Below are 24,548 nucleotides of genomic sequence, written 5' to 3' on the forward strand. Positions count from 1 at the left end.
GTGGGAAATGTTATTTATTAACTATTTTGTGTCACATATCTCTCTGGTTTAACAGAATAAAAATTCAAAATGTGAAAATTGCGAAATTTTTAAAATTTTTCGCCAAATTTCCGTTTTTATCACAAATAAACGCAGAATTTATTGACCTAAATTTACCACTAACATGAAGCCCAATATGTCACGAAAAAACAATCTCAGAACCGCTAGGATCCGTTGAAGCGTTCCTGAGTTATTACCTCATAAAGGGACACTGGTCAGAATTGCAAAAAACGGCAAGGTCTTTAAGGTCAAAATAGGCTGGGTCATGAAGGGGTTAAAAACTGCAATACTAAGCAAATCCTGAAAACCTGATATGTTTGGGGCCATGAGGACTGCAGTCTGGGCAACCATGTTCTACAGAAGCTCTCCATAAAGCCCTAGCCTCAAAGTGTCAGAGGCACCGGAAATAAAAGCATCCAGACAGAACAAATTAGTCTTTCAACATAAGGATATTTACGCACATAAATAAAACATTTTATTAACAAAAAGGCACACAATGAAACTGTTAACAATGAAAGATATTTACAATATGCACATAAATTATTAACAAGTGCACTGTTGGTCATTCTCACAGAGCTTGGAAGTTTCAGGGAGGTTTTTCCTTAGTCTATTTGTCAGATTAAATAAGGATTCCTAGGACTGACTGTAGCAGCATCACTTCATTCAGATGGAAACCGTGTTACCAACTTCTTCATACTGAATAATAAAATACGGGTAGCTCTGGTCATCGTTAAATATAACAAAGATCTGAGGTTCAAAGAAGTTGTCCACACAGGAATCATAGAGGTCGCTGGTTATGTCTCCTGGGTTGAGTGGAGGAGGCCTCCTCATGGTGTGATTCCCTACGATGTATCTTCCGGTTAAAACTTTTGCCAGGAACATGTAGTGAACTCCTTTTTGTGACCTCTTTGAAAAATTGTGAGAATAACTTGCTTTCCTGGCAAAATAACTGCCCTGTCCAAACATAGTGGCATGTTTCCCACAGACTCGCGGGTCAAAGTTATGTTTGCAAATCCCATCAACAACATCCTGGGAGGTCCCGTGAAACAGATGTCTCTCGTTCATAATCCTGTCCAGTCCGGTCATCTTCCTGGCCATAAATTCTTTTTTTCTAGGAGAAAGGTGATAACACAAGTTATATTTATGGTTCAAGGAGGCTTGGATCTTCCATCACAGTACTCAGCTTGTGAAGACAAATACAAAACTGATCACCACTGTCATACCACATCTCAAGTGACAGGTCCTCTAAATAAAGGGTTATATTTTAAATAGAATTTAAGGCCATCACCAAGTCAACAGGGACCAGTTTTTGTTTTTTGCTTTCCTTCTTCCTTCCCACAGCCATAACTTTATTTTTTGGTCAATATGGCCATGTGAGAACTTGTTTGTGTGGGACAAGTTGTATTTTTGCACACCACCATTGATTTTAACATATTGTGTACTGGAAAACAGGGAAAAAAAATTCCAAGTGCAGTGAACATGGCTAAAAAAAAAAAAAAAAAAAAAAAAAAAAAAACACACTTAAACCACCTCACCTCTGGAATTGCACTTTTTGGGGCAATTTCACTGCACTTGGAATTTTTTCTGTGTGTGGGGGGGGCGCTTTTAATTTTTTGTTTTTTATTTTCCATAGCAATTTGGTAATGACAACCACAGAGGTCTGCTGCAGAACTCTGGTTGTCATGTCCACTCATTGATGACCCGTGATCATGTGATGGGATCGCCTATGGGTGGAGCCAGTGACACGCCTCCTAGCGCAAGTTAAATGCCGCTGTCATGATTCCACCCACGGCTGCTTCGGGCATGTCAGCTGCATAGATCAGCTGTCAAATGCCTGGAAAAGGTGCAGTCTCAGCACCAGAACCCACAACAAACAGGGAGAATCCAACATATGCGTATTATGCCACGTCGGAAAGGGGTTGAACAGAGCAGCAAAAATAAAGTTGGAGGTCTCTTGACCTGGCGGGACAGTCTCTTTAAAGAGGACCTACCAGCACATCCTATCAGTTATCCATAAGTTAGGTGAAAACTAATAGCCAGGGCAGACACAGGACCCATCATTGTGGTTCTGAACCCTTATTGATGCAACAAAGTCTAAGGACTAACAAGGAGGCAAGTGCAGAGCTGGAGTGGTAGTGCACATATGACAACAGCTCCTGTCACACTTTACAGGAACCACGTTCTCATTATTGGTGGTGGTGGGGGAGGGTCTCTACACAAGATATCTGATAAAGTACTTTCTGAACTCTAACTTCAGATTAGTTTATGTTATATGTGGATGCAAAAAGGTGGAAATAATTAACTACAACCTTCAGATACGAACCATGAAGTGACAATGGCAGAGCTTTCTAGAGCCAACCAGTAACAAGTAATATGTAATCTATCCCCTCTGTTATCGACCTCTCAAGAATGTGATTTAATAAACTGAAGTGCGAGGACAAAAAAAAGGAATTCAAACTCTCGTGCCCTCAGTTCCCCAACCCCCAGTGTAATTCTGCCTCTCCGCAATGCAGCTTGGAGGACATAACTGGAGTGGGGAGGTGTGTGGAAGCGGCTGACATTTCCTTTGTGCATGGGTCAGAAGATATTTTGCAGAGTCTGAGACTATAGTAGCACTTATTCTTTTGGTTGGAAGTCTCCTTTAAGCCCTTCTCCACTGAATGGATCATGAATGTTAGATTGGTGGGGTCCTCACCATTTGCTAGAACAATGAACCACCTTCTCTCCCAGCTGCACAATGATAATGGTGATCCATGCAAATTACGGGACAGATAACAGATAATGGCTGCAACTAGTGGACAAGCTATAAAATCAGGCAAGGTTCCCATCACACAGACATTTACCTTTTATATTTTTCCCACAAGAAGAGGTTCTGAACTCGGATTATTTTCAATATTCGGTACTTGGTTTCAGGAACAGTTTTGTGAAATAAAGAATAAACCGTTCTGTAACTTTTATCTTCCTTTGGCATAGGCACTTGGACAAACTCCTGAGATGAGTCCATGGGAATCCAGGTTTCAGGGTAGAAATTCGGGGCAGTGACAGCAACAGGGGATAAGAATTGCAGAGCTGCAGCGTCAGTTATTGCAGGGGAAGCTGGGGATAGTCCGCTCAGTGTCCTAGGGCGAGACAGAGGAAAAGTCAATAGAGTTTTATGGAAAAGCAAAGCTTAATAGTCCATAACACAACAACCACCAGGAGCTCACATCCAGCTTTCCAACAATCCCGAAAAGGAAGACCATTCATATATGAGAGAGGAATGGATTCTTGTAAATGCAGGCAGACTTTGCCCAACCAGGGCAGTAAGGAGGGCCTGAGGTGGGGAGCCCTGTCATGTCAATTACCACATAGCACGTAATATGATGAGCAACTCAAAGACTTGTCATTTCCTGTACTGTGCACTGGGGCTACTTTTTTTTTTTTTTCTACCTTAAGAGAATCTTTTTTTACCCAATCCCAAAATAAGGCATACTAATTAAAAACTACAGCCTTAAAATAAATGGCAAACAAGCTAAAAAGCAGTCAGAAACGGAGAGCAGTCTTATGTGGCTGGTTATAGACTACATCTTGTAGGGGTAATTGATATCAAGCTGAGCCAACATTAGAATTGTAAAACCATTCATTCTGCAACAGCTCGGAAATGGTATTGGGGTGGGGGGAGGGGCGAGGACAGACGAGCGCTGTGCCGGGCAGACAAAATTACCGGAGTATGCAACCAACTCTGCTCTTAATGTAACCCATTCATATGATTAATACCAGGAGAGGCGCAAAGCAAAATCTGCTGAATAATGGACCCCCCAGTGGAGATACAAAAAGAAAATAAACCCATAATCCTTCCATTAATACTCCTTATAGATCAGGCTTTAACAACGTCACCTCTTTTATATGGTTTATGTGCACAGTATATACTATATGTGTATGGTGGCTTATTAATACTGACTGCTAGAATTCTGCTCACTTCAAGTGTTAAAGATTCATGAGCAAAACCGAAAAGAAACAGATTCATATGGGGGATGGGGAAAGCTTGGAGGACAAGTCACTTCCCAAAAAATGTGTCATTTTTCACCTGGTGTAAATGCTGCTGCTCTCAGGTCTTTTTACCCATTCAGTATAACACCCCACACCCACTGTATATAAAACGAGGCCGCCCTGATTTAATCAAGCAATTTTCATCCTAATTTTATAAAACAAAATTGTGACTTCTGGAGTTTGCGCCAGTCCCTACAACTTTGTGAAGTAGGCCATGCTTAGCCGGGAAAGGGAAGCACAGCTGATAGATTCAACTGAATCTACGCAAAAAAAAAAAAAGGAATGAATCACCACAGAAGTGTGCTCCAGTCCAGGATGAAGTGATATTTCTTATGGTGGTGAACAGTAGCTGAAAGATTCCCCAAATTCATTAGATCCCACAATCTTTTAGGCCATGTTCACACGTTCATTATTTTACCTCAGTATTTGTAAGCCAAAACCAGTAGGTGATAAATACAGGAGGTGGTGATGTGTTTCCTTATCTTTTCCTGATTGTTCCACTCCTGATTTTGGCTTACAGATACTTATGCTAAATACTGATAGCGTGACCCCGGAATTATGCATGCGCTGGATTAAGATGCTCCCAATTCATTAACGCCAGCGTACAAAACACCAGTCCTGATTGAGCACTTGACCTTTAGCAAATTGGGTATGGTCCTCAAAGGGGCTCCTATAAAGAAAAAAGTTAGGGAAGTGACCCTTTTTTTCTATATGTAATCTCTAGTTTTATTAGCAAAGTGGGTGCCACTTTGCTAATAAAACTAGAGATTACATATAGAAAAAAAGGGTCACATCTTAGAAAAAAAAAAGAAAAAAAAAAGTCAAGATTAAAAATACTAGCATTTATACGAGGTGAAAAAAAAAATGTAATATTTAAGGTAAGTGACAAGCCCTAACAAAGTATTGCCTATCCACAGCATAGGATTACTTACAAACCAGATAGACCACTAGTTTGTATGGAGCAGTGGCCGTGGATGCATGCCACGGCTACCTTCATTTTTTTATAGGACTGCTGGAGATCAGTGCTAAATAAATGCTGTACATGTTTGCTATGACTAAACAGTTTTAATCACAGGCATTTTTCACAATATTCATCCAAGCCAATGGTCATATACAGAACACACGGAGAGGAATGAGAAGTGCAAGGCATAACTGCCAGCCAGGGCCTTAGTAATGGCAGAGCTAGGGACATAACAGAGTGTAAACAGGAAGATAAAAGCAATGATCTCCATCAGCAACACAACAAACTGTACCATTTATGACCCAGTAATGAATCAGGAGCTTCCTCCTAGCAGGGTGCCCAGTTGCCAATACAAACAAAGGCCAGTGTCACATCGTGCGATATAAACAGAAGTGAGCCGCCCGCCACTTCTGCCGTACAGGGCATGTGATCGGCCACCGCAAGGCCATTATACTGAAAATATAATAGAATATATATTCATTTTTTTTAAAAATCCGTTTTGCAGCATATAAAGAACACATTCCTGTAAGTGCTAATGGAGATCAGGACACCAGCCCTGCTGCCTCCACTCCATTAACTCTTCATAGCTAGAGGTAATCAAGCTCAAACATGTCAGACTGGCGTATACCTCCAAACTAAAAATAGACAAAACATTTGCTTTTTTTGCCTTTCATTCACCTCCTACGTGCAGCTTGCCAATGAATCTATGGAGATTCTAAGAACTCTGATAGTGTGCAACTGCTCACAAAGGCTCCCTGTGTAACCTGGGGCCCTTACTAGACCATGCATGTCAGGCCTCCAGGAAAACAGCGTGTTCCTAAATACAGGACTGTACAGTCCTGCCACCAGCTGTGCAAGAAATGCCATAAACAGCTTCAGATCAAAACAGATTACACCGTGGGACGCGCCAGATAAACGTAGACATCCGCTCCAGTCATCACTACCGAGGAACATGACATATTCCGACAAGGTTCACAGTGTAGGATGTTACCGGCGGTCAGGACTATTTTGGTTCAGACCCAGCTGTGTTTGTGGAAAGCCAAGCAAACAGAATTTGTGCCGTCATACCACTGTGCACTGCCATAAGCCGCCACGCTGAGGTCATGGAATCTGCTAAGAGTACAGGCAGACAATGGATGGAGTACAAGTACCTACATAGATGTGAAGAAGCACGAGTACACCCAGAGGACAACTGGCAAACCATAAAGATTAAAACATGGACCCCCACATCAACAATCATTAAGATGATCCACTACAGAACACATAGGAGATTGGATTCCTGATTTTAAATCAGAGCTCTTTAAATGATTTCCACTTACTGGAGATGTGGCAATAACAGGACAGAAGACTGGAATAACGGCCGCCTTTTGATCTCCTTTCGGAAACAAGCATTCTGCTGGAAGCCATCTTTAATGTTCAGGATATATTGGTTGTGCCATGTAACAAATCGGACTTCCTTCAGCCCTCGACAGTTCGCTTCCTCTATCAGCTTCACAACAGGCTGTCAAACAGAAAAAATAGTCACCACCATAGAAAGACAAGACAGTTTATACAGTTCATGTGTTACTGTAATTAGTTAACAGATTGATAATAGTTTACCTCTGAATACTCTCGCCACCCAAAGTGATCTCTGCAATAGTATTTCCAAACTGTATGGTAATTCGAGGCATCGCCAGAGGTAGATGGAGTAGACAGTCGTCGGATTTGGTCAAATTCAAGACTTTCAAAAATAGTCATGGAGTCCAAGTTTAATATACAGTCGTGTCCCCTAAAAAAAAACAAAGCAATATATGGTTAGTCAGTGGAAACAACTAGCCATCTAAGATTACACTATACGGCAAAATTACTACAGTGTCAACGCATTAGTTACCATAGGGTGCCTACCTGTGTGGAAATCTCATTCCCAGTTTACATATAGACTGGACAGAACTCACAACAATGATTTATTGGTAGGCGACAGTCAGGACTATGGTGGACATCATTTACCCTGCTGCTACTCTTACTCAGAGGCCATCAGTTCAGACCAACAGTAAAAATTCTATTAGCAAGTTGTAGATCAGCCCTGTTGTGGCCATGGATCCCAGACATTAGCGCTCTAGAGTGCCCCATTTGAATGTTGGTTCTACATACACATCAACGTCTGTCGTACATCGAGTAAGACGCACTTCTCAGTCGTGACAACTTGGTTTGTTGTACAGCTTTAATACTATAAGAAACGACTGGCAACCTACAGGCTGCAAATGGAGATGGCACAAGAGACTAATGAAGGGTCCAGCAGGGCTGTGATGGGCTATTCTACAAGACTATATTCATACACAGATTTACTGCAGACATTTGTGGCAGAGCCCTTCATGTGAATGGATTTCAGAAGAACCCAAACTGCCCAATGATAGGTACAAAATAATGTCTCCTAATGAGGCTACATCCAGAGTAGGTAACTAGAACTCTGTAGTGATTTTTCTCTTTCTAAATTTTCCAAAATTGCTAAATACTGCAGGTATGAACAATTTCCCAATAGCTGACTAAACCCAACATGCACAGAACCAAGACGGAGATCTGAAATCCGTGTGCGATTTTCCTGTACAAGGCCATCTGAATGAAAAGTGAGGAATTAATGATGATATAAATGGGATCATCTGTTCGACAGCTGGAAGCAGAAACGTGAGTGAAAAATTAAACTGGGCACCGTTCCTAAATACAAGTCTGTTTCTCGAGAACTGAAAATGCTCAGCCCTCCTGTGTACTGATCGTGCTGGTTTAACAGATACAGCCCAACTAGTTAACCTTCACACATCTCCAAGGTAACGCGTACCCGTATTAACCAGTAATATATCCGCCATACAATGCAACACTGGAACAAAGGAAGTGGCAGCTCGTGAAAACCTAAAGACACGCGGACCGTAGAGAAGAAATACACTGAATACAAGGCACAATTCCCAGAAATACTGACAGGCCCTATACAGCACGCCATGTATGTGATCTGTGCATGCTAGGAAGGAATTTCTGGCATCAGCGTAACTGGGCAGACTACTGCTATCTAAATATGTGCTTAGCACGACCATAAATAAGAAAGGCTGCGACAGTGTCTCACGCTAGCTCCTCGCTGGGGCTGGACATTTTGCAATACAGAGACTTCTTAGAATAGGTGTCATTAACCGTGACTTCACTGCAGTACGTCAACCTCCAATGGGGAGTTATGCTGGAGGAGTTTATCCAGTCCACGTCTAAAACTTTCCATCTGTTATTAGGAAGTATAGAAAAGAACAGTAGGACAAGATAATAGGGCTCAATATTTAATGACAGAAGGAGCCAACAGAACGGAAAGCATGTGATCAATAAAAGAAAAGCCTGACAAAAAGGCGGTGTCTAACAATGGAGTTATTACAGGAGTCAGACATGCATCGGTCTCTGGGTCAGCGAGATTGAGGTTCAGTTCAGTTTTTGGACAAGACTGCTGGTCAGGAAAGACTAGCCATGTAGTGATTGGAATGGAGTTCAGAATATATCAGATTCATTATGCTGGTTGCCATGGCACAATCCATGCTCTTAAAATGACAGCCAACTGGCTATATACACACACACACACGTAGATCGGCGGTGGTTTACTGGCCCACAAGTTTTCTATGTGCACAGAATAGTCAGTATGATCCCTAGAATGTCACATTATTGCAGCACATTGTTTACACAGAACAATGTGCTGCTTATCATTTTTAAGCAAGTTTAAAGATTATCGCAACAGGCGTTTGCTCACCTGTTTACACTGACTGCTCATCAGGAAACCGTATTCCCAGTTACTGACTAGTCTAAATGGACCATTGCCCTACAGTAACCATTCACTCCCAGCGTGTAAAGAGCTACATTCAGACATGTGGGTAATAGCCCTAGCATTAAGAAGCAGATCTAATTGGGTAGGGTCCAACTACTATCTGAACCGGTGGCTGCCGAGTACCATCTAAAATGGTTGTCTCTACGATAGATTACCATCATATGCAGAATGGTCACGCCATGCACAGGCTAAGAGCAGCTTGTTCTGGACTTGGACTCATTCTGGGACCGGAAAAAAATATATACGGTATATTTTTGCCATTCTTAATATCCCCCTATTTATACATAGATACTGACTGAGTAGCTGTACAAGTACATTTTATAAGTGGACGTACCCTTTAAAAAGTTGTGAAGCCCTAAATAAGACTAGACATCCAGAACATAACCACAACACCGTCAGCTGCCCGAAAGCAGCCACATTCGGCTGATCTGCGACAGGAAGCCTGACAAGTTTACATCCCATGATGTGGTCACAAAACTGTTAAAAACTGATGGTAATCTCTAGACACCTCCATATAAACAGCATGGGCACATCTGTTGTCACCAGTGTTGATGAACAGCCCGGTTTCCTTAGTTTCTAGTTTTGTCATCCGTTTCTCAAGAGTCACATCTTCCAGTCAGCTCGGATCTTCGCTTTGTTTGCGGTGGTATCATTTGGCCACATAAGCCTCATTACCGCACACAATACACTGGTACAGATTGTTCCTACCGGGAGCTACGCTGTCCTGACTGGTCTGTAACATTGCGTTACATCAGTGGGTTGTACTCTGCACAGGGGTACAGCCATTAACAAGGTGTGGATTGATAAAATACCAATACAGGGGTGTATTTTAGATAAACCTACCACCTATGCATTGTACAGGTACACAGACATGCTCAGTTACGAAGAAGAGGCGTTCAGCATTCGCTGGATTGATTAAACAGCATGAGCAACTAAACTGGGACCCGGCGAACTAACGGTGACAGATCGCCCAAATGTATAATATACAGGTATGTAACAGTTGCACTCACAATTAACATTTACAGATCAATGATCATTATTGTGGCACAACCCCACACGCAGGCTTTAGAGTCAGCTACAAAAGAAATATTAATCTCAAATACTATCAAGGCTTTGATGAGCAGCACAAAATCATGTACATGCTAAAGATAAAACCAGAAAACGCATTTCATGCTTTAAAAACTACCAGTTTACTTGTTATCTAATAAACCAGTAGTACACATGGAAAATAAAGAAACTTTGTAATATATTTGATCAGAGAAATCCCCTTTCACCTCCTGGATCGATCGTTCATTCTCACTCATGGGTAGAATCTGTATTCCGTGAATACAGGTTGTCCTATTACTGAAGCAAGACATCCAAGAAGTATTGTTTCTCCTTGCGGAGATTGACATGCTAAGCATGCCGAGATGAGGAGACTTAAAGCTGCAATGCTCCTCTGGGAAATATGCCAATTGTCTCTTCAGGGAGGAAGAGGACTAGAATTCTACTGCCACCTATTGGAAGGTAGCAATCCTAGAAGTCAATATCAACCCTTTAACGAGCCTTGTCAGATAAGGATAATAGCCAAACCAGAATCTCAATTGGCAGACACTGGGTTGGGGTACTGCCCCTCGTCAGTGCAAAGTGGAGATCTGTATTGGCTATGTGAGAGGCGTCCGACATGAAACAATTGGTGCTCATAAAGTTCTATAGAGAGAAAGATTGAGCTAGAGGCAGGCAGACAACCAAGTTCTCCTCCAATGACAACTACACTATTGTTTAGTGAAAACAGTTTGCATGTACTTTGTTAGAATTCCTTCCTCATTTTGCTGCTTACGGTCCATGAAAAAGAAGATTTACTTACATGCTGCCCACCGCTTCCAGGACCCTGTGCAAACCAATTATTTTCCCACCAACACCAGCGGCCATAGAACAGTCAATATCACAGTACACAGCAGCTATGTAATACATGAATGGCTCAAGTTCAGAGTGCCCACTGTTCTTGCCAAGGGAGATGCCAGACACGCCGCCATCATTGCGGAGTGACGCACATGCGATTTAACGCCACACTAGCCAATTAGCCACCCCAGCCCCAGATGCTGGGGAGGTAGGAGGTGGTTCTTGAGCTCCAAAACAAATGAAAAAGACAAGATGGTTGAAAATATTGTAACTACAAGAGTCTGGATGCTAAACCGGTGGGAGAGGCAAAGTTTCTATGTATATTTGCTGTCCAGGAGCCCAGCAATGGCGCCATTATTGGCTGTAGTACAAACATTTAAGTGACCAATACGTTTCTGTTCAGGATTGTTAACAGCTGTGAACTTAATGTCCTAGCTAGTGTAGATGACAGCTGATTTTCACTTTTCCCCCCCATATTCTGTCACTTGGCTGCAGCGGGATCCTTATTTCGAGCCTTGCACTTCTCGCCGAGGTGCTGCGTGCCTCCTACCCAGTAGGAAAGCTGACTGGCTAATTAGGACGGATATTATAGTACATAGTTTAATCACGGCACTGTGCACTTACACCTACAGATCCTCAGCCCATAATTACCCAGGCTGCTGCGTGACAAGAGGACAGATGAATATAAAGCAGGCGGCGAGGGTGTGGAGGAAGAGGAGGTCACTGACTGAAGTTTAATAGACTCATGCTCCTTGTACCTTTTCTAGACTTGCTCTACAGATTTCCAGAGAAAGAAAAGCCTAGGGTAATTAGATCACGTTATACAGGGACACGACACGCAGGTGTCACATATGGCAATGCCAATGGTCACTAGTAACTCATCTATTTCCAGGGTCCAATGACAATACTGAATGTTACAGTCACAACAGGTCCCAGTCCCATTGCTGGTGGACCATGCCAATCATGTCTATGGGCTGTCCAACAACCAGATTGGAGAGAAAAGTTAACTTTCCTCCACCCCCCCCCCAAAAAAAAAACAAAAAAAAACCAAACACCTTCTGAATATTGTGGCAAGAATTTTTTTTGGTTGTCTTAAACAAATTTTGCTGTACACAAGCAATGAAGTAGTAAGACACCAAAATGAGCTAACTTCATAAAACATTTGAGAAAAAGTCTTTGCTGCCCGTGGCTGTACAGGACAAGTCTTTTCGGCTACATTTTTTACTCTCCAAACAGAAGCGTAACCCCCATATGCATCGCTGTTCCATACACAGCATCCCACACACATATGTAGTGTGCAGGGCTGTAGACTAATACGAGAAGATACAGCCTGGATTAAGGGATTATTTAGGACAGAGTAAGGAGACTGACACACGCAATGTGCTGTTTTCGATGCTTTGTTCAGAGACTAAAAATCAGACAGCACCATTTCATTACTGCAAGTGTCACAAGGCTGGGAATGCCTGGGAACATGTGCAAGCGGTAGCGATGACTTGTATAAAAAAACAAACAAAAAAAAAACCACACATGTCCCTTATTCTAAGCAATATGATGTGAGCGGTAATCAACATGTCAAAGATAAAATGTCCATGACCGTCCTTGTGGGGACCTTGATGAAAAGGACCATCTGCGGGTCTACTGAACCCAACAGCCCCAAATATGCCAGTCAAGTGAACTGTGGACAGTCCATACTTTTACTGTGTTATAGGGATACCACACCTTTTTCTAACGTAAACTTTTTTTTGTCATTGCTTGGCTTGGAAAATCTATTAGATGCCTGGGAAAGCTGAGAGAGATAAGGTGGCTATATGGATCGTCATTAAACTGAAACAAGAGCAACTCGAGGGCTTCTACATATTTACATTTATTTTATTCCTCAGCACGTGAAAAAGTGTGGAGAGTCAAATTTGCGAAGTCATGAACTACCTTTTTGAACACAGGATTTCAGTTCCTGAATTCTGTTTCTCATTGTTCTCGAAGCACATGAGACACTGAACCCGAGACAATGATCACTTCCTTTGTGCACTATGATGCTTGAGGAACATGTGTGAGAATGTACATACACGCTATGAGCACTAGGGTTTAGGTAGATCCACATGGTCTTATTGTGATCGTGCCTTCACCTGGAATAGAACTTTAGGTCACCCAGAAGTACAGGTAACCTCAGCTCATTGGTAGGCACATGTGGACAACATAACCAAAGTATGGTCTACACGAAGACGAGGGACTAAATTGTCACAGGATATTAAAAATGTTACAGTAGCGTCTGTAGACAATAGCTGTATATTTCAGGAACTCTGTAACACGCTATAAAGGACTACCAAAAGTGCTGAAGTCAACCAAATAAGACAAGGGTGCTCTACAGCAGCGCTTCTCAACTCCAGCCCTCAAGGCTCACAACAGGTCACGAACAATGGAATTAGTAATGAATCAGAAATTTCACAGGTCTTCCATAGGATACTGAAATCATGACTTGGAGAGTGGGGCTTGATAATATACAGGATCAATTGTCACACAGAATGCAATGCAAGTGTCCTCTAACCCCACTAAATGAAATCTTTTAAATGTATTCCATACCAAGCTTTGCTAAATAAAAAAATAAATAAAAAAAATTACATTTTATACAACTGGATATTACCATATTAAGTGATGGCAAATTGTTAGGATTTGCCACAGCCTAATGATACCATAGGGCATAACTTTTTGGACCCACACAGATCCCAATAATGAAGGAGCCACATAACTTATTGCTGCTTTATGGACAGCTTAAGGCAAAGAAAAAAAAAAAAAAAACCACCCTCATACTTTGTGAGAAACTGCACAATATAGGGTGAACGCAATTTCCACCATAGTCCGTGTGAGACAATGCTCTACAAACTATATCCTGCGGTATAACTGGCTTATACAAGCTTCATGATCTCATAGGAGACAATCCAATAAAGAAATTAGAGTAATAAACTTGATCGAAGGTAAACAGCCCCTACACGAACCACTTAGTCTGTGGCTCGCTGCTTCACGACACTCAGAAATAGTGAGGTTTATATAGAAATACGCAATAGAGAAATGCCAGTGTTAGATCGGTGCGGCACCACGGACAAATGAGCCGTTCACTTTTTTGTGTTACATCCTGCTTTACTGATAAGGACTTTGATACGCAAAGTGGAGTCCATTAGTAAAGATTGTTTGCAGGTCTCAAATTGATGGCTTTGTTCCTTGCTCCATTTAACCATTATAGAAAGTTGTTTTTTTTTTGCAGACAGACCCCTACATAATGACTTGTGCACTGAAACAAAACCATGGGAGCTTGCAGAGATCAGGGTGGGCATGAACACAGCACTTGACTGCAGAGGTAACCTACATATGGTAAAGTCTCTTATGTAAAATGCAGGTCAGGCACAGTGCATGCCATCTGCAGACGACGGGCTTGGCAGTGGTTATGAGCCCGAAATGCATTAATATAATCAGTTTTTAGTTTCCTTTGTATGACCTATCCTAAGAGTCAGCAGACTCCTAGCTACAAACCCGCTGATTTTTATAAAGTAGACATGATTTGCATGGGATTAAAAAAAAACAAAAAAAAAAAAAAAACTCAGGTTTATATTCAGTTACTTTATATTCAGGGATTATCTGATAATCATTAGCGGATATATAAAAAAAAAATAAAAAAAATTGGTTATGGAAATTCTCAGGAGGAGGTTGTGAGGGAATCCCCCACCCCCTCACTACATGTGGAAGTGTTCACACAAGAGCTAAAACTGCTCCAAATGTTTTTTTAAATAATCCCCCCGATGAGGTTACTTAGATGCCAGCTACTCTGGATAAAAAAGCAAAAATAGTGGAGTTTGGGAGTATGAAAGACCATGATGTCCAAGATGAAGCCAGCCAGGGTTCCCACAAGGGGTAACGGGGCAGTGGACATTGGGTTATTACAGAGGTTGATGCCAGTGCGAGAGCAGGCAACTGAATAAGGAGCAATACAAGAAAATGTCCTCCAGTTATAGAACAAAGCCAAAACAACGTGTTTGCAGAAGACGTGGATAAAAATAAAGGAGCGTTTTGCTTTGGATCATCATTAAAGGTAATGTGTCATCCGCCCGATAGCTCTCATCTTCCAGTAATCTGCAGGAATGAATGAGTAAGCCGCTGATAGCACGAAAGCAGGAATGTTATCTGGTACCGCCCTCATCAGGAGAGCGGCTCCTCACTGGGCTGTAGACGGCCAGAGCGGATCCTCACTGCGCTGCATACGGCATTATACACGAGGCATAGGTCGAGTGTGACGCTCCACAGATCACACTGTACCCGGGACTTAGATGAAGGCAGCGGGGGACACCTGCAGCTTCCAGACAAAGTATAGGACACAAAGCATGAAGTGGGTCAGTGGGACTGGAGCGCTCAGCTGTGCCTGCTAACACTGCATTACAGCACATGCTCAGGAGGCATGAATGGATAGCCCTCTGGGGGAATAGAGGGAAATGCTGCGCCATAAGCACTAAGCAAAGGGTTAAATGACTAGAGCCCGAGCCCCGCCAACTTACAGGTGCTCCCAAAACTGAACTGATTATTAAACAAATAATGAAGCCATTTGTGGTTGCAGAATCTCCAGGATGACTCTTCAAAGAGCCCCAGCGTCTTGGATCGTCGGAGTAGAAACCAATTAGTCAGATTTCACATGGAAATGGCAAAACATGAGGCTGATGGGACCCAGACTGCTCAAACCAGGCATTTAAAGGCCTACGACATTCCCAGTCTACTGCAGCTTTGTCACTGGCGTTGCCGAGTCCTGGAGAGCATAGAGTTAAATGTAGGACTTGTGCAGAACATGGTCTGCAGCGGCCATGACTGTTCTGTGACACGCTGCCAATAGTTCATCTATAGTGATGAGCGAATATACTCGTTACTCGACATTTCTCGAGCATGCTCTGGGTCCTCTGATTATTTTTAGTGCTCGGAGATTTAGTTTTTCTTGCTGCGGCTGAATGATTTACATCTGTTAGCCAGCATAAGTACATGTGGGGGTTGCCTGGTTGCTAGGGAATCCCCACATGTACTTAGCCTGGCTAATCATTCAGCCGTGGCAAGAAAAACTAAATCTCCGAGCACAAAAAAAAAAAAAAAAAAAAAAAATACTCGGAGGACCCCCGAGCGTGCTCGAGAAATCTTGATTACCGATTATATTCGCTCATCACTAGTCATCTACTCTTTCTAGAGAGTCGTTGCTTACCCAGCCCATGGTCATCTGCCGTGGACACCAGGATCTCTAGGCACAATAGACTACAATAACTGCAGAACATGTGTCTAGACCAGGTCTTTCTTCCTACAGTTATATTGCATAGTCTGCACCAGCATTTATTTTGCATGGTATGAGCACTAAACCAGTTTGGCACAAGAGTACTGAAAGTAGCCATCAGCCGACTACTCAGATGTCCTTTTCAGTTGGATGCTAGTATTACATACAATGAAACTGGGATGCCAATCGAAAGATATGAAATTAAGAAAAGGACAAAAAGAGGAAATGTGTTAAAAATTATATACATACACGAAACCTGTAATGGAGCGATCGTGCATCAAGACCTGAAAAAAAAAAGTCACAATTGTGCAGAGTCTAGTAAAACTTCACAGTTGGCTTCAACAATGGGATTAATGTACAGGAAAGGAAGAACAATGTCTGCCCTGATGGCCATTTTGGTTCACTCATCTCCATAAACAAGTGTGAATGATCAGTCTCCTGATAGGATTTGCGCTTATAGTGGCATAGCGTGCTTACCCTGAGGATGATGAGGATCTGGCACACAGGGGGTGTAAGGTCACCCTGCACAGGTGTGCATTCCTTCCATGGGGAATAATCATTGTAATTACAGGGAACAAACCTCTTTCCCCTGAATATTTTAGGATTGCAAATAGGATGGGACGGAACTAACAGGTTTATTTTGCAAGGTTTCCCTGACGTCACAATGTAATTTTATGGTAAAGTAATTAGATGTAAAAATATTCAGCGCTCAGTCAGCACCCCTTCACCAAATACAGTTCACAGCTAGACGGGCGGGCTTGTCATTTGGGTTTTATCTAGAGAGGGCCATTACACATGTATTTTTGGGGTTCTCCCCTAAATTACCAGGTCTGGTAATCATAGCCAGGGTTTGCCATGTAGTGTAACTAATCACAGCTTTCTTAAAGGGGTTTTTCAGAGTACAAATAAGTGATCCCATTTTGCTTTTTTTGTTTCGTTTCCCCTTAACAGCTCTGCTTTTGTCCATGAATTGAGAGTTATTGCAGCTTTGCCCTCATCAATTACGATGGTTCCGAGAGGCAATACCAGGCCCAGCCTATCGGTAAGTGTGGTGCCATTTCTTTGGCAACTTCCCTTGAAAATAGGCCGATTACAACTCACATGACTTGTGTACCTGCAGTTCTCAATGTACTCAGGTCTGATTAATCCATCATGTACACCGACGCTTATGCAGACAATGGGCAGGTTCTCTCAGGACGTGCTCCAGGTGCCTCCATAAAATAAATGATTACGAAATTGTGAAATCAGAATAAAGCAGCGGTGGCAAACTGGGAGGCTGTTTTTCTAACTTATCAAGGTAGAACAATGGGTAGTGTTATGGATGACGGGGCACTACTTTTTTGCATGGTCAAGGAAACGAGGTTTAAAACCATGAGGGACAATGTAATCCTAGCCTCTGGTTACCAGTGAAGCCGCCTCATCCTTGGACTCTCGACCAAGTCAAGTGTGGAGCCAGCACCTTCCTGGTTCAGTCCATTGCTCAACCATAAAGCCACAGGATATTAATAGCTCCGGCCAAGTAATGTGGCGACGATGCAAGTCATATGCTGGGTTGGGTTGTTTGGGAGCCTCAATTATTTGTGTCTCGTCACCAGGTAACTCAGCATCGCCTTGTGTTCACTTGGAGACAGGTTGTAGTGACCAAGGAACTTATTGATTGACCCCAAGGCCAACAGTAACACTGACCGAGAACAACCTGAAAACGTAGGAGCACAACCACTGGGCTTCTTGGATCATTCAGGAATATTATATTTATTTCATTCTTACACTCAAACTGACCCAAGGTTCATCATGTACCCACGCAACTACTATAGCAAATTACTGGCCAGTAACGCCAGTATGTATGGTAGAAGAGCTGAGGCCAATGATTAGCTACAGCCGTCATGTGCTTAGACGACATTAGATCAACTGCAGAAAAGGAAATCTACTAGGACAGGGGGAGGCACACAATAAGTCTAGGACACCATCACTTTATATCCTTGTTGTCAAGAGGGGGGAAAAACCCACACAACATTCCATGCAAGAGATGTGAAGATAACTTCTGCCATGGATGTGCAATTATTCCAAGGTTTTACCGCTGAACCAGCATGCGTTTTTTGGGTGGGGAGAGCAGTAAGCTCATGTCAGACATCTCTACTGTAAAAATAAAAGAATTGGATGCTGGAATTTGAAGCAAGTGGTCTCTGTTCCCAAACATCATCTGTAGATATAGTCAGTCTGTCCCACATTAGCCCAATGTATTCAGAGGCCTAAAACCCCCATAGATAGTTGTTGGCTAAAAGTTTTGCTGGCAGCAGTTTCTCCCAACATCTCCATACAGAGCACTTGATCAGCCGAGTGCTCTACAAGATTTGTACGCTTAGACCGTCAACCTAGCCTGCCGACATTAGTCTAATGTGCATGTCTAATAATTAAATGCAACTCTTGAAAGCCAGAAGAAGTCAGATAATCCTAGCTCAAGCAAAGACAAACTAAACTAGTATATGGCAATCATTGTAACTGCACAATTGTGAAACGGTTTCAAAGTATCTGACATTCTAATAAAGAAAAAATATATGTACCCATAGGTAGACCTCCCTCACTAACCCACTTCACAGTGACTCACATAGTTGCCTTATTTGCTATGAGACTGGAGAGCCACAATGGCGGCTTTGTAAATTAAGTAGGGTTATGCGATTTAACAAATCACATCAAATAAAGTGTTTTGAAATGTTCTAAGTATCTAAGCCAACACGATCCCTCCTTAATCGCCAAGGCTCGACTTATCAGAATACTTACATAAAGGAATTCTTAGGCCATATTTCACATGTAACATTACAATTTGGGGGAAACAAAGTTTGGAAATTCCTGGGCGGCTTGTCACCACGTTATCACACCATTACTCTAGGTAAGAAAAAACTACAAAACAATCAAGTACAGTGAATAGATTAACTACTTACTGATATCGCAGTTTGATCCGGTCACTATCTGGGCTACAGTATAGTCTTTCCATGTGTTCCTGGGAATCGTCATTTACACTTTGCCACGTGCTTGTGGCTTGCCTCCTAACTTGCCAGTGATATGGCAATACCGTGTGATGCTTTTGGCAATCTTTACCATAAAAACACAATCCTTGTAAGAAGTCCACACAAATGTCAACTCCATCCTTCTGATGGACGTGATATTGCAGCTGATTTAGGAGTTCAAACACGAGAAGAAGAGACGCCTCCTCAGTTTTGTCCTCAAATATCCCGACCTTACTGTTTTGGCTCGCATTGTATTGGTCCTGACAGCTGGTGTCCTGGAATAACCCGGATGAGTAACTTTCTAACATTTTGTCTAAGGAGTTGGTGGAATCACTAGAATTCGTTTGTAAGAGAGGATCCTGAAAGGAGCTGTTGGCAGTGGTAGGAGAGGGTCCACTAGTGCTTTCTGGTGGAAATGTTGGTTCGGTGCTCTCTAATCCACTGGTCTGGTCTTCATCAAGATCTTGGGTTGCGTGAACAGATGCTGTATGCTCAGTCACCGGCCCAAGACTGGAATCTCCAGATATTAGTGCATTGTTCTGAGGACAATGTTGGTCTCTCTCAAGTGCCTTTTTAACAAGGGGTTCACATAAATTGCTAGCGTTTCCAGACTGATCATTGGACACAAATATTCCATTTAGAGTCCCAGATCCTAAGAAACTTGTAAAAATTGGCCGCAGAGCTTGAAGGGTCTCAGGGTTTAAGATTTTTGGAGTCGGTTTCTTCTTGAAACACGGTTTCACTGGAGGAATTTTCTCCGACCGTCTGGAACAATCCACACTAGATGATTCAGGAACCTTCATCGTACAGTCTTTACTTATTTCTGAGTCCACTAGTTGCAATGAGCCTTCCATTTTGCTCACCAGTCTCCAGTCTGTCCTATGTACATGGACACAAAGACATAATATAACTACACGGCAAGAGGTATGCTTAAATCCAGACTCCTTAAAGTACACAACCATAAATGACCCAACGTTGAGAGGACGCCACCATCTATTATCATCCGCACATATGGAAGCAGACCTGAAGGAATGTGCCCAGCACATTGGTATGTGAAGCCACAAATACCTTGAGCTCATCGCTTCATGAGAATTTTGCACACGTCTTACCTTTTATTTGCACTGCAGTATGTAACAAGCAGGCCAAGCAAAACACACAGGCACAAGCTGCAGAGACATAAGGTCACATGCGTACGCGCACACACCCCGTCTAGCTCACTATCTTGCGCTCTGACACACCCAGCCTGACACATTCACATGGACAGTTTTTCATTCCCAAGTGCAAGACTTGGTGCCTCACACACCCAAAAACCACATATCAGTGGGAAGAACGCTGGTTTATTTTCGGGAGACTTTGCAGGAACCACAGTTAGTCACACTGGAAGCAATTAGTTTATTCATCACCTTATGGAAAAGGGCGAGATGTTGAAGTTAATTTAGTGCTCAGGGTGGAAAAGATCCCTCTCTAACCACATACTATCTGCCATAACTACATGTGTGATTCTGAGAATTAAAAGGGGCGATATCTAAAAGGAAGTGGCCATAGAACTGCATCAGAAATCTGCACCGTGCAGAAAGTTCCGCAGCATGTGGAGGAGATTGGGCCAAATAGCATCTGAATGGTTGGTAGACTATATACTCCACGTCTTTCCATGCGCACATCCACAGCACAGCTGACCAGTGTGGAGATCACAGCAGAGCCTGCATCACACTGGTCGAGACATCGGAATAGGAAAGATCAGGTCACTGCAACTAGGTCAAGGCAGAGTGGTGTAAGAAGATCTTAGCTGGCCGTAATATACACTGACAGAGTGCCTGCTGGGTGGCCACAAAATGGCCAGTAGGGTGCCACCCTTCACGTGCCGTGGTTAGGCAACAGTACAAGCCCATTACACAACCACAGATAATATACATAAAAGAGTCCCATCTAGCAAATCAGAGAGACTTCTGGACCGCCAATGTCCAACACTGGGCCAATAAGTCAAACATCAGATCTTTCTAGCTTTACTGAAAACCATGTAAAGTTCTGACAAAGAGGACAAGTGCAGACGGCCTTATTTCCATCACTACTGAAAAACAAAACCAGAGAAACCATCTTATAACAGCAGACAACCTCTGTCCAGCCAGGAATTAAGTACATGCAGATGGTCAGGCTCTGTTATAGTAAACTACAAAGACCCCCTGTACAATAATTATGTATATTGGGGACATTTACAAAGCCAGTTCTGGCCTAGCCCATGTAACCAGTGCCTCACTGGGTCCACCATGACCAATGGATTTAGGAGAGTCAGGACAAAGGAAGGTACAATTAAGGCATTGTCCATCAGGTGCACCTGGAGGGGAAGGATTAGGGCAAACTACAGGGGAAGTGTCAGCAGGTATGACATTTGGAAATTTCTCCCATTGTATATACTTAAAAGGACCACTAACTCTAAAAAAGAAAAGCCCCCAATGTTGTACAATACACCAGGGAACAATAGACTATTCTACTGTACGGAGAGTGGCTATCAGACATTAGGGGAGTAGGGGTCCTATAAAAAGGACAAGACTGAAAACAAAGTTCAGTGGGACGACTACTTATTGTATGAAAAGAAGTTGTGAAAGGTAGAAATGGGAACAATACAGTATATATTCCTATATGATCGCTGCCCCGCACCACACGAACAAGGGAGATTTTATACAGAAATCCGAGCGTCTGATGAATGAGGAACTCTTCATAATGGAACGGCATCAGTAACAGGAATCATCGTGTCACAGAAGGGGCTTTAACAAAAACAGCCATGAGCTAATTATCTCAGATAATTTCATAGAATTGCATCAAGCAGAAAAAAAACCCATAGTGAGGCATCATTAAAGCCTAACAAGCAGGTCCCATGAGCCCCCTACAATAGGTGCTCCCCTCACAGCACCCATGGTCTGCTGAGAAGACAGGTCCATAGAGAACTATAATGCAGAATCGGAAGGGCATTAGCTCCCTGGTCACCAGCGCAGGATAGGAGAAGGACTTATTTCATGGTGGGTCCAGGGCAGAGGGTCCACATTCCAGGGTAACATGATAAAATAATGAGCAACCATTGTCTATTGTGCTGCTATCTCCGTGCACAGTACACAGTCTTCACAAAGTACACCGCACCAGTGACAAACAATGACAAGCTGCAACTATACAGTCACCAGCACGGATCGGCCCTAATAGGAAGAGTTCTGTCCACATACAGGGTCCATGAGCAGCCGCCGAGCAGGAGAGACAGAACTTACTCAGATCAGATGAGCTTGGTTATGCAGGTTCAGTATTATATAGGCTATGGCCCCTATATGGCACCTCCACAGATATAGTTCTGTATTGTGTAGGCTATGGTCCCTATATGGCACTTCCACAGATATACGGTAGCTCTGTATTGTGTAGGCTATGGTCCCTATATGGTACTGTAGGTATATACAGCGCTGGATTATGAAGGACACGGTCTCTGTAGTCCTGTAAGTTTATTCAGCTCTGTATAATGTAGGAGATGGTCCCTACACGGCACTGTAGGTATATACAGCTCTGGATTGGGCAGGATATGGTCCTATAGATATCTACAGCTCTGTAGTGTAGGAGATGGTCCCTATATGTACTGTAGGTATATACAGCGCTGGATTATGAAGGACACGGTCTCTAGTTCTATAGGGATATTCAGCTCTGTATAATGTAGGAGATGGCCCCTACACGGCACTGTAGGAATATACAGCTCTGGATTGGGCAGGATATGGTCCCTGTGTAGGACTGGCACTGCAGGAATACACGGTAGGTGGTGCAGACAATGCCCGCAGCACCACCTCTCTGCTCCCAGCACACTAACTTACTGTGGGCACCAAGGACAAGTTGCCGCCTGCTGCAGGAGAGCCGGCCCGGGTCAGGGGTAGACGAGCTGCCGGCCCGGGGGAGACGAGCTGCCGGCCCGGGGGAGACGAGCTGCCGGCCCGGGGGAGACGAGCTGCCGGCCCGGGGGAGACGAGCTGCCGGCCCGGGGGAGACGAGCTGCCGGCCCGGGGGAGACGAGCTGCCGGCCCGGGGGAGACGAGCTGCCGCTGCTGCCGGCCCGGGGGAGACGAGCTGCCGGCCCGGGGGAGACGAGCTGCCGTCCTGCCGCTGCTGCCGGCCCGGGGGAGACGAGCTGCCGTCCTGCCGCTGCTGCCGGCCCGGGGGAGACGAGCTGCCGTCCTGCCGTCCCGTGCCCCGTCCGTACAGACACACTCCAGTCCTGTGAGCAGACTCCCCCCGCTTCCCGGCCCCACACTACGTGATCCCAGGACTGTGCCGCTCCGCACAAAGTTCCATCTCCAAGGAGTAGTCCGGCCAGGTCACTTACCTGCCAGAGACCAGGGGGGTCGCTCCGGAGGCGGCAGCCCGGTGTGCGCTGTGCGGGGAGGCTCCTACCCGGCTCTCTGCTCTGTACGTGCCGGCCGCCCCATCCCGCCGTGCCCTGTGTGCGCTGCCGGCGCTTCCTCACATGTTTCATTAAATATCGCTTCCTGTGGCCCCGCCCACCGCGTCTGTGCACGACTCAGGGCGGAGCCTCTCTCCTGCATGAACAGCACAGGCTTCAGCGCCACCTGGTGGTCACAGAGAGGAGTGTCTCCTCATAGGCCCAGTCACTGCGCGTGTAATACACTGGTCTGTAATGTGCGGAAACATGGAGGAGAGGGCACAGGAAGAGGACAGCAGAGTGCGACAAGATGCATGCAACAGCTGCGAGACGGCCATAGCCCTCTCATACACGCACCAAGGCAGATTTACAGTTACTCATTACCTGATGTCTGGTTTCTCTAGTCTATTCCTGTAAATCAGACACTGCACAGAATTCTGGGTAAAAGTATTTCCATCCGCTGTCCGGTCTGTGTACTATGCACGCTCAGATTGGTTGACCGTGTTTCTTTCAGAAGAGACAGGGCCTAGTTAGTTGCCAGCTCTGTCACAGTCTATCTACATCTTCCGTATATGTATGAGAAATATGAATGCAAATGTGGCACCCTAGGAGTCCGGTTGCCACAGCGGCTTTGCCTCCCTCACGGGAGGTCTTCCTGGAAGCAAGGACGGATGCCCTTTCCAGGTACAAAAGCATTCAAACCAATTTTTGCCTGTAGGACATTATTACAAGAGAGCTTGGCTGAGTAGATTACACAAGAAGGAAAACACACAGCAAGTCAGCAGGATCTAGGAGCAACATGGCAGATGTGACAACCTACATGGTGAGCTGCAGCATGTGCTACATGTTCACAGATCGACCAGAAGAAGAATCCAATTTCACCTGTCAGAAGTGTAGACTAGTGGCCCTTTTAGAAGAAAAGGTGCGGGGTCTGGAAGAAAGAATAGCAACTTTGAAACTCATCAAAGAGAATGAAGACTTTCTAGACAGAACAGAAGCATCTCTACTGGTCACAGAAGGTGCAAAAAGTGTCAGAGAACCTCCAAAAGCAGATGAGTGGAAGCATGTGACCAAAAGAAGCAAGAAGACCATGGGGAAATCACCAACCACACAAC

General features: G+C 43.9%; 1 protein-coding gene across 1 annotated transcript; it reads right to left on the reverse strand.

Moving 5' to 3' along the window:
* Nucleotides 1–487: 487 nt before the first annotated feature.
* On the reverse strand, nt 488–23,509 carry TIPARP (TCDD inducible poly(ADP-ribose) polymerase). Its single transcript, XM_069727450.1, has 6 exons — nt 23,377–23,509; nt 18,966–19,910; nt 6,629–6,797; nt 6,349–6,530; nt 2,883–3,158; nt 488–1,150 (listed from the first exon to the last, which is right to left on the reverse strand). Exons 2-6 carry the CDS (start codon nt 19,883–19,885, stop codon nt 703–705), a joined length of 1,995 nt encoding a protein of 664 aa, XP_069583551.1. The 5' UTR covers nt 19,886–19,910; nt 23,377–23,509; the 3' UTR covers nt 488–702.
* Nucleotides 23,510–24,548: the final 1,039 nt, after the last annotated feature.

Source organism: Ranitomeya imitator, chromosome 5 (genome assembly GCF_032444005.1).
Source record: "Ranitomeya imitator isolate aRanImi1 chromosome 5, aRanImi1.pri, whole genome shotgun sequence".
In the NCBI taxonomy this organism is placed as follows: Eukaryota; Metazoa; Chordata; class Amphibia; order Anura; family Dendrobatidae; genus Ranitomeya; species Ranitomeya imitator.